At 36.9% G+C, this 11,272-nt stretch overlaps 1 protein-coding gene across 8 annotated transcripts; it reads right to left on the reverse strand.

Moving 5' to 3' along the window:
* Positions 1 to 5,023: 5,023 nt before the first annotated feature.
* On the reverse strand, positions 5,024 to 10,626 carry LOC149192743 (uncharacterized). Of its 8 annotated transcripts, none has more exons than XM_089404695.1 (6): positions 9,807 to 10,626; positions 8,853 to 8,951; positions 8,601 to 8,694; positions 8,216 to 8,507; positions 6,388 to 8,115; positions 5,024 to 6,049 (listed from the first exon to the last, which is right to left on the reverse strand). In XM_089404695.1, the coding sequence occupies exons 4-6, from the start codon at positions 8,358 to 8,360 to the stop codon at positions 5,256 to 5,258; spliced, it is 2,667 nt and encodes an 888-aa protein (XP_089260821.1). In that variant the 5' UTR covers positions 8,361 to 8,507; positions 8,601 to 8,694; positions 8,853 to 8,951; positions 9,807 to 10,626; the 3' UTR covers positions 5,024 to 5,255. The 8 variants fall into 8 exon arrangements, with proteins under 8 accessions (XP_089260821.1, XP_089260817.1, XP_089260822.1 ...); XM_089404691.1 differs by having other exon boundaries at positions 8,601 to 8,702; XM_089404696.1 differs by lacking the exon at positions 9,807 to 10,626 and adding an exon at positions 9,188 to 9,511.
* Positions 10,627 to 11,272: the final 646 nt, after the last annotated feature.

The raw sequence follows: 11,272 nt of genomic DNA on the forward strand, positions 1-11,272 counted from the left end.
CAATCTTTGGGGGCAGAAGTCAAGGTTGAAGAAACCCATTCTCATTCAACTCCCAAATTTGATCAACCAGCTCTATAGTAGGTGCCTTTGGAGAACATCAAATCTCCCATTCTGGAAAAGGTTTCATGTAAGGTTAACGCCAAAATCCCTCTTTAGAAAAAGAAGGAAAAAGAAACTAGAATGAAGGAAGAGGAGGAGGTCAATCTCTCCTCTTCTTCTTCTTCCTATTCAGATGTTCTAAAAACCAATGAGCATTCATCCCCTCCATTAACAAGAAGTAAAAATAATCGAAGCATGAAATCCCCGGAATCAGGTGCACAACATTCTTTCACTTCCCATGGATCTAGCAAGGGGTTGAGTTCACTAAAATATTAGATATATTTTGTTTGTGTATCATCTTATTCAAGCAATTTGTAAAAATCTACTCATGTACTCAAGACATAGTAGGTCTAGGTTTCAGAAGATTTAGTATTGCATACCTCACCCCCCTCCTCTACTCTTTTTGAGAGGAGGATGTTTTTTTCCCTCTTCCTTTTAGAATCATTGAAACACAAATCCTTGCATTAATTCGAATTTACCCTCGCTATGTGTTTCAACGACAATTTTTTTATCAATACAATTTTTTTGTTGAGCCGAGAGACTCATTCTACAACACAATATGATGTGTAACGCTGCCTGTCTGTCACCAAAGTTGAAATTTTGTTCATCTAGGCCCAAAAAAAAAACATTTAAATCATGTCGGCTCATAAAAAAAATTACACATGAAGAAATTGGACCCCTCTTGGCTCATGTTAGATCCATATTTAAGATGGATCTTTATATATATATAAATATAAGTGGATAAAAAAAATTGGTATTGGTAGCAATTCTTTCTTAAATTAAATTTAGTAAGAATTTACACTTCCATTCTATAAATAAGAATTTGGTTTTGGAATTGTTCTTTAATGTGTATTATTTTGGAATATCTTCCCTATTGAGTTAATTTAATTTAAAAACAATAAATTATAATTTATTATCACTAGAAAAATGATATTAATTTTAAATGGGTTTGAAAAAAAAAAAAATATATATATATATATATAAGATATTGTTTTTAATGTCATAACATGAAAAACCACATCAAATTATTTTACAATAGTTTATAAAAAAATGTAAGCTTGGTGGGACTATATTTTTATCATGTCCAATATATCACCCCAATCGGGGTAGGGAATTGAACCAGTGACTTTACATCAAGAACTGCCTTGACAGAGCACTCGATCACCATCTATCTAAGACCCCATGGACTACAATGGTTTATAATAAAACAAAGATACAACGAAAATAAAATAAAATTTAAATAACAACAAAAAATTGAAATTGATGATAAAAATTTTAAGGGTGAAAATGTAATTCCAAATTTTAAGAAAATTTCGAAATGGTATTTATAAATAATTAAAGGCTCAAAATTAAGAGTTACCTAGTAAGAATAAGTTTTTGAGAAAAATATTTTTGTACCCAGTAATTTTTTTTTTAATTAATTTTGAAGATACAGGTCTTCTTTATTTTAAAAAGTATTTCAAAAATAATTAAAGAAAAAACAATACTAGAGGAATATAATTGGTTGAAATAGAAATTAGTTTTTAGAGTTTGTTGAATCACTTAGAGAAAAAAAAATGTTATATATGGCTTTACAAGATGAAATATATGTCAAATGGTTTTATTGAAAAATCATTGCAAAGAATTTATTGTGTCAAAGTTGAGAGTAAGAATATTGGATCTTCTCCCAACTTTATTGCAATGTCTCTGTCATCTTTACTCACTATTTTGTGACATTTACTCATTATCTTTTCCATATTCAATAAATTTGCACTATCTCAACTAATATTCAATAAATTTTCACTATCTCAACTAAACTAACAATGTTGTCACCTAAATCTAGAAGATATTCATGGCAAAAGTCAACTACAAGGTGATCCCAATTATGAAGAAATTCCCACTAATATTATAGTGTTTCATTTCCGTTGGTTGTGGTGTTTGGGTTTCTTTTTAGGTAGAATTCCCATTGAAATTGTAATAAATGCTTGGCTAAAGGAGGTGTGAGGGCCTCATGGATGGTGTTGCATGGGTACTACGGTTTTTTTCCTCTTTCACTTTACTAAAAAAAAAAGTCTCAGGTTGGATTATTACTCGTGGAGCTTGAGTGTGTAAAAATATTTTATTGGTTCATGTCTTTTTCCTCATGGGATAAAGGTTTTTCAACATACGAGATAATATAAGTACTTGGGCAATATTTTATCATGTACATTTATATTTATGTAATTTTTTAAATTACTTAAAAATCAAGCAATATATCTTTTAGTAATAAGAGATAAGAAGCTTATTTTAATACCTACATGGATACAAGTAGTGAAGGTGTATTTTAATTTATATATGGATATGGACATAAGTATTTGCTATTTTTAAAAAGAGGAATGAAAAACTTGAGCTAAATGTGATTTTGGTTTAAACAAATAAAATAGTATGGGTTAATATGGGTTTTCAAATGCAATGAGGAGAGGAAATATGATAAAGATGAGTGAAAATGGATTATATATTCAGATCAAAATAGGAAGAGTGAAAAATAAATTTAAGGAAATTAAGGTATGAAATTATTTAAAAAATGAATACTAATAATATCTAGTGGAATTTTTTAATTGCAAAGAAGTATTATGAGGGGTAACAAAATATTTTAGAAGGTAGAAAACTAATCGAGAATATTTTTTAATATCCCATGAACAAATGTATTATTCCATAGCCATCAACTTCTATAGTTCTAGCCTTTTTAGAGCATTGTTTTTTGTCAATTGAAAACTTCATTTGCCACAAGTCCACACACATTTTCGACCCTATACCTCATAAGAGGGTGCACTTTCATGTCAACCCATCCAAAAATTTGAAAGATTTTGTCCTTTTTGGGTGGGAGAGAAAATGATGAAACAATCAATTAAAGACATTATCCTATGATTCACATGCATTTATTATCATTCTCCCAACCATAAAATTTGTGACCAGCCTTTGATGGCTCCTCTTGCTCCACGAGGTTTGGACCAACAAAGTAACTTAATCTTGGTGGTGGGATGGGACATAGAACAACAATAATGGATTCACCACATATATGCTTGCAAATGGGTATAATTGGCTTTGCTCAAAGGCAAACCCTTAATGGTGGTTGCAATAAACTCTATGAACTTTCAAATCTAAACTAAAAACAAGGACTTTCAAATCTAAATTAAAAGCATGGCTTTTCAAGATGTGGAGACTCCAGAGGTTGATAATGGGACCTACAAAGGATTTATTTGCATGGTTTTTAGTTACAACCAATGTCGATGTTGACAAAAGGCTTACTAGTCAGCATTTTCGTTAAAGAATAAAGACACAATTGGGCCTATTATTTAAACGCCACTATAATATTAGTGGGAATTTCTTCAAAGTTGGGATTATCTTGTGGCAGACTTTTGTTATGAATATCCCACATGATTTAGGTGACACCATTGTGTAGAGTGTGGTTGATCTAAAACACTAAAGCACCCTTTTTGGTTCTATCCCCTTGCAAAGTGTAGTTAAGGTTATACTACGACTTTGTAACTTGTATTCCATTCCATTCCCTAGGGTTATGCTAAGACTTTTTGTAACTTGTATTCCCTTCCATTTCTTTGGAGAGCTACTCTCCTAGGGGACAAGTTAGTTGAGAAGCAATATTTCAATGCTCGTGGCAAATGATTTGTGTTTAACTATTTAATCTTGTTTTTCATATGGAGAAGAGGAAGGAACTTGCAAGAAGCCAAATGATTTGTGTTGAACCCTTTATTCTTGTTTTTAATATAGAGAAAATGAAGGAACTTGCAAGATGCTTTTAATTGCTCGATTGCTTCTTAATACAAACAAATCTCTCCTTACTCATTAAGTTGACTTCCTTGTTTCATTAGTTAAATGTTGATAAGGAGATGGAGGTTTGACATCAAAGTGATACCAAGTGAGAAACATGGAAATGGAGGTGGGCCAAAGTATTGAGGACATATTTTCTGCAATAAATACAAAACCACCCCATGCTTCCCTAGATAAATCAACTCATCCCCACCAATCACAGAGATCAATCTAACTAGAAATCTACATCTCTACTTATAAAATTATCAGCTCATAGAGATTGACATTGAGCCAATGATGGCAATATTGCATAGGTTTAGTGCAATAGAGGCTATCTACCCTCTATTGCTCACATTATGGACAAATTACCCTCTTCCGCAACATACAACACCGAACAATAAGGCTACCACCCTATTGCATGCATTCAGTTCTTGAGGAATCAACAATTTGTTAGCAATTTAGTTATGAGAGCAAAGATTGCAGTTTCTAGAATGAAAATAACTCAGATTTCACTGTTAAAAAAAAAACTGCACAATGGTAAGATCCTTTACAACAATAGCTGAAAAATCATATCCAAGTACTCCCAAGTCAAAATCTACCTAGTACTTTGTCAGGCCAAGTTAACTTATGCTCCAAATTTAACTCTCTGCCAACAAGTCATCGCTAGCAGTAAGACAGATCCACAAGTACTGACAGGTCAGACCCTGACCCATAAGTAGTTCATGGATTATTTGCTACCTCACAAGTTCAACTCACACGGGACTGGAAAAACAAGCCAATATCAAAATATAAATAGCAGAAAGGAAAAATAAACCTTCTTTTGAAGTATTTCTGCAACTGAGTTGTTCATTTTTAATATTGCTTAAATTCTGCTGCAATGACTCCTGATTTCTTTTCTTACACTCATCATCCCACTTCCTTGTAGTTCAAATAGCACAAATATGTTGCACACAAATATTTTATTAAAAAATATATACAGTGACTCTAGGCAGATAAAATTCACTGGTGCTTTATTAGAATATACACTCACAAGTGACTTTGTTTTCCAGGTGACCACTCTTTTCTACTTCCTGACAATTTTGAATGTATCAAAGAACATCTAAAAGAAAGCATTCATGCTCATAAGAACAGAGAAAGATGATCACAATGAATATACTAATACACTTGTTTTGCTGATGAAAAATATTCAGCTGTATTCAATTACATTCCTTTTATGTACAAATTGATCCGGTTGCTTGTCATCTTTCCATATATATACCGCTGTTAACAGAAAAGAATTGTATATTTAGATGAGCTATTAGAACCTACCAGATCAAGGTTGCTGGACTAAATACACCTGTTCTCTGCTAGAATGCTTTGCCTACTGAATTTTATCGAGAAAGGAGGTCAAAAACAAATTCTTGAAGAAGATCCTCAAAGATCAGATGTTCCACTTCAAACCCAACTTTCTCAATAGCCTTATTGTCCGGTGCCCAAGGGGTTTTACTGTGCATGTCTTTACTGATCAAAGCCTCCACATCTTCTAGAATTTTACAATCTACCTCGGGGGACCTGGAAATCTCATCCCACACTTCTTGAAGTAGTTTTTTGCCAGTAGACATATATCTAAAACTTAATTTTGCAGGCTTTATCCAGGGTCGGGAGTCTAAGAATGGCTTCAATTTTTTTCCCAAGATTTCGTTTACGAGATCAAACAGCAGCTTCCTATTGACAACTTCCACAGCCAGCTTGGGTTTCTTACATCCCTGACTTCCATTGCAGGTTTTCATGCATGGATTGTTTTCTTGTGCATCATTATAGTAGTCTTCAAGCTGGTCAAAAACCTGAGCATCTATAGGATGGGAAGGATGGCTCCATCTTGTAGTCTCTAGAATGTTGTCATTGTTAAACCCAGCAGAAACTAACAGATTTCTCACATACAGGAGACTTGCTTCTTTACCTTTCGGAAAAGCAATGCCTTCTACATCCAAACATTCAAAATTGGGACCCTGCGTTTCATCAAGGTCCATGTTCTTGTCTGATGAAAGCTCTGTTCTTGCAGCCAAGACACCATCCTCTGGACTAAGCTTCGACATCTCATTTTCATGGAAGACATGTCCAGATTGATCAGAGTAACTAGTATCGTTTCCATCTGATTTCAGGCTCGACAGCTTCTTACTCGGGTCTGCGTCAAACATAATGAAACATTAACCAATTTGCCAAGAATAAACATGGGATTTTCTTTCGCTTCGACCCTAGCTTAATGCAATATTCCCTAAAAACAATTTTAATGCCACATGAGATATTGGCGTACAGGTTGGGTTTCCTGTTTGTATTTGATATTAAGTAGACAATTTTACTTTCAATTCAGTTGCTGATCTACAATTCTCTTACGACCAGCACAGAAATTCTTCTCTATACATTTTCATTATAGATATTAGAATTCGTTAAATGCTTTCGATTCTGTACAATATCACCTAACTGTAAACAACGTGATCTTAAAGACTAGTGCGGAAAACATACCACTGAAGTCTGTTGGAACCTCTTTAGTGTTTAGCGGACTTGGACTGTCTTGCTGTAAATGTCCGTCCAACACAGAAATTGGGCTTGGAAATTCACTTTTCTCTTCGATGCAAGGCTGTTTACGGATTCCATCCACTTCGTTGTCTATGAGGCACTCCTCCTGAGAGATAGATTCAATTTTGTCTTCACTATGAGTAGCAACATCATTAACAGCGACATCCTGTGCATTTTCTCCCTTTCCTCCTGGACCTGCCATTTTCTCTTTGCTCTGCGTAGATGACAAGGTGTTTTTCTTACTCTGAATTTTTCGTTTTGAAATCAAGTTCTGCGGATCGGGCTTCTTCTTTGCCGTGTCAGTGGTAGACTTACTACTTCCAGCGTAGCCTGTTGATGCACTTCTGTCATGAATATCTTTGTTGGGCCTTGGGACAGAGTGGGACCTTGAAGAAACATTTTTCACTTCAGACCTCCTTAGACTTTGAGCGTCTTTCTTTGCAGCCACCTTCTTCTCCTCTTTACTGTTTTCTGCTATACGTTTTCCAATTCTAGGTGAACTTTGTTGCCCAGAATTGCCCTTACCAGATGGACTAGGGAGCTTTCTAATAGCAGATGAAGCTTCATCCCCATTTGCACTCATGCTCCTATTTGACGTTGTTATTTTAGGTAGTAATTTTCTTCTAGGCGATGGAATTGTAGCAGAGTCATCTTCTGAACCTGGCTCCTTGAACATCTTGTTAACAGGATTTCCATTGTTTGTACCCTCTTTCACACGTGGAATGTCTCTGATTTTCCTAAAGTCTGTGGATGTATCCTTGCTGCTTTGTCCTAATTTACCCTTGTAATTTTTCAACTTTTCAGCTGTCCGTGATGCCGGTCCTGAATTTGGTTTCAAAACAACTATTGTAGCTGGCAATGCAGTAGCAGAATTCCTTGAAGGTGATCTTGGTCTAGAATGCAGAGGAAGGGGGGGCAGAGAACCAGCCAATTCCTTTATATTTGGTCGCAGAGCTTGCTCTTGAGAAGAGGTTTTCTTAGCAACACCATGGTGGGGAGGATTAATGGAATTTCCAAGCGAGGGATTGGAATCACTAATGGAATTTCCAAGCGAGGGATTGGAATCACGATGTGCCTTTAGAAGTATTTCCCCATTTTTCTTAAGGTATTCTAGGGCATCCAAAAATTCAGTTGATTGAGTGTACCTTTTTCGAGCAGAAGCAGGGGTCCTCGGCGAGTCTATAAATTTATCCCCATATAAAAGCCCGCGTGCATCATCTAACCTTTGTTGAACATTGTTGTGATCAAATTTGAGATGTTGATGGTGAAAGTACTGGGAATGATCACTATATTGAAGAGATTGACGGGCTTCGAAATCTCTCTTGAACTCTTCCAGCTGCTTCTCCTGTGGATGTTCTCTAAATGAATGTGATCTAGAACCCAATTTTTGGCTCACACTAGGAATACTGTATGGCAAAGGAGTATAAGTTTCGCTCACGGAACGACTTTTGGGAAGACTGACAGGATAAGTGTTTTGCTCCTGATCAATGGGGATCTGTATTGAGCTTACTGAGCTGCTTCTTGAATGATCCCCCCTAGTCGATTTGTCTGGCAATGCATCTAGTCCCATAAGACGAGCCACCACATTTGGATTCTTCTTCTTCTCTTCACTATCGCTGTCAAATGTATTTCCTTTGTCTGGAATCTCCAGACTCATTCGCGGAGCTTCCAATTCTGGACAACAAGAATGAAAATGAATCGGCACGAGTCGCTGAAAGGAAAAACAGAAAAGCTTTAAATATAGTTTTGTAATTGGAAGAATGAGATCAATTACCTCCAGAAAACGTTTGAGCAGGAAGAATTTTTCGAGTGGTGAGAGCTCGATTGAAGTCGAACAAATGCATGAATGAGCTCATACAACCGCGGAATTCTCTTTCGCTCCGCATAGATGCACTTCTGTGCGGCGGTTCTTTCGTCATCTTTAACGCAGGAAACCTAAAAGAATATTTGGTTCAGAATACCCCTTGAAGCCAGATCATATAGGACAGCCCTGGCCGAACGAAGAGCAGCGGTTGAACAAAACTGTCCAGGGGTGAGTGAATGGGATTTTCACCTCAGAATTGGACCTAGAAAGAGAAAAGACTGTCAAAAACCAAATTTACAAAAGTCATAATGCTACGGCCAAGGATAAATCATGAGCTATGCTAAATTACCCTGACCTGAGGGACACCGCAGGAACTCTGCTGAAGAGCAAACACGAGCTGTTTGTCTCGTACAACCGCACCGATTTGACACTATAAAACTCGCAGCAGTCTGCTCGTCTAAACAATTAGACAACTTCCAGAAGTTACAACTAAACAATTTGGAACCATTTGCAGCAAAATGTATTTCTAGCCATAAACAATCCGAGCTGTTGGCCAATAGACAAATTGCAAAAGATCAATTTTAAATAACCAGGTCTGCTAAATTACCCTGAGCTGACGTAATGGGCAAGAAATCTACTGAAAAACAAACTCGAACCGTTTATATCGTAAATTTGCGAGAAGTTGAGTCGATAAAACCAGTAGCGCCTGTTCAGACAAACAATTAAACAAAGATGCTTACTAAATATAGAATTCGACACTGCTAAACAATTTGCCGCAAAATTTATTTATAATGACAAACAATAGGCAGATATGTAGACAATAGCCAGGAAAATTGGGACTATTTACACAAATCTATTATAAATTGTTGGTCGTGGTATAGCACGATTGAAGACTGTAAAATTCGCAGCGCCCACTTAGTCTAAAGAAGCAGAAATGCTTACGGAAAATAGAACTTGACAATATGGAACAATTTGCCGCAGAATCTATTTCGAATGGCAAAAGTTACAGATATCAAGACAATAGAGAGAAAAATTGCAACCATTTACATCCAAATTCGTTCCAAATAGTTGCATTTTCTGTCTATTGTCCGGATATCTGCGATTTGCAGATTTCGTACGATGAGAAAATGCAAATGATATCTGCGATTTGCAGATATCCGGACAAAAGAGAAAATGTAGCTATAACATCTTCAAGATTTTAGTCTGAACAGAACCAAAACCACGCATATTTTTCCACCTCTAGTCGTAAACAGCAAATCTTTCAACAGCAGACTGACAAAGCGAGAATCATACCGTGCAACTCTTTTGAGATGGAACCAAAACGTAAAGGAAACTAGATTATACGATATTTCCATTGATGTAAAGACCTTAAATAAAATGATAAGCATTTGACAATCCAAAGAGATGGAACCAAAACGTAAAGGAAACTAGATTATACGATATTTCCATTGATGTAAAGACCTTAGATAAAATGATACGCATTTGACAATCCTACAGTCGGCATACAGCAAATCTTAAAACAATCTAAGACTAATTATGTCATATAAGACAAGATTCATACCGTGCAATTCTTCGGCGGTGGGACCGGAATTTCCGCCAATTTACTCTCGCGTAATATGCTTCTTGTATCCGCTTCCTTCTTAAGGCAGTCCTTAGCGCAAAGCGGAAACAAATTTACCCGGGCCTGATATGCTTATCCGCTTTCCCTCATTCTGCATTTGCAGTCTGCAAATGAGAACAGAAAAGAAAAGAATAACGTGCTTCTTATCATTTCTGCTTTCCTCATTTGGCAATTTTCAGCTTCAAAGGTAAACGATCATTAATGAAACCAGCAGAGCCGTGAACTTACAAAGACCTTTTATCTGCAAGCGAATCGGGAAGTGCGGGGGACGCGCGAATCCCTAAATTTTGAAAAGCTGTCCGTCCGGTCGAATCGAATGCCAAATCCTAGTTTCCAGCAGGGACTTTCCGGGACTCCGCCCATTCCAATTAAACGCCACTACGCACATGCCAGTGCACCAGGTCCTCTGCCAACCGACTTCCCGGAGGGCCCGCTTCCTTTGACTTTTTCAGCTCCGATCAACTTTGCAAGAATTCCCTCGAATCTCGGCCACAGCGACCTCGTGATGTCTCCAACCGTGGCTGTAATCCCCTAATCTCCATGATTTTGAATCGTGAAAAATGCGGGAGGAGCCGGTGGATCTGAGTCCAGGCGTATGAATTTAATGAGCAATTCCTTAGGGTTGTGGACTACGCGGTAAGAGATGGAATATATTAATAACAGAGAAAACAAAAGCAAACGGCCATGACAGCTCAAAATTGGAATTCCAAACACTGGCGGCTACCACGTGAGAAACCCTGACAATCTCCACCACGCATGTGACCACTCGCCATCCCGATGGTTTCACCCGCAAGCAAAGCAAAGGCAAAGCTCGCCTCCTCCTGCTAAGGCTTTACCCCAAGCCACGACCTCTCACATGCTCTATTTCTTTAATATTTATTTATTAACACCACCCCCTCCTCCCCCGAATAATAAAGTCATGTGCCACACCGTGGGTACTTTGTGTATCTTGTTACAACAAATTATTTAATAAAATAATAATATGTTTGGATTCTATAGAGTTGTAAAGTGGTCACAATCACCAGAAAAGACCCATACCTTTTCACATAGTGTGTAATCCCCAGAAGGATTGTTGTTGCAGGAATTAATTAATTGTTTTTATTTAGGGTATTATGGCGTGCAGCGTACCCTACAAAATCTGATTCAAATAAGAATTGGTACGCCTAATAGTTTGATGCTTAATTCCATTGGTCAATGACTTACGGGACAAGAACAAAATTAATGTTACCAATTCCCTAACCCCACCTGCTCTCCCCTCATATTAAACGTGCACATGGGTGAATCGTAGTTAAACCCTTGTGGCACTAGGGTTAGATTTGACTAGTGCCCAACCTCCAAACCTTAGTCCCCCACAATACCAGCTAAGATAGCGAAATAGTTGAACCACTTTACTTGTCCAAACAAAT

Source organism: Pinus tabuliformis, chromosome 2_2, assembly GCF_031772625.1.
Source record: "Pinus tabuliformis cultivar Carrire ecotype Pingquan chromosome 2_2, CPIR1, whole genome shotgun sequence".
Lineage (NCBI taxonomy): Eukaryota > Viridiplantae > Streptophyta > Pinopsida > Pinales > Pinaceae > Pinus > Pinus tabuliformis.

Coding starts and splice junctions, on each gene's coding strand:
- LOC149192743 (XM_089404695.1), bottom strand. CDS start 8,360: ATGACGAAAGAACCGCCGCACAGAAGTGCATCTATGCGGAGCGAAAGA. Junction 8,116..8,215: donor TGCTCAAACGTTTTCTGGAG/GTAATTGATCTC, acceptor CTTGTTGTCCAG/AATTGGAAGCTCCGCGAATG. Junction 6,050..6,387: donor GGTTCCAACAGACTTCAGTG/GTATGTTTTCCG, acceptor TGTTTGACGCAG/ACCCGAGTAAGAAGCTGTCG.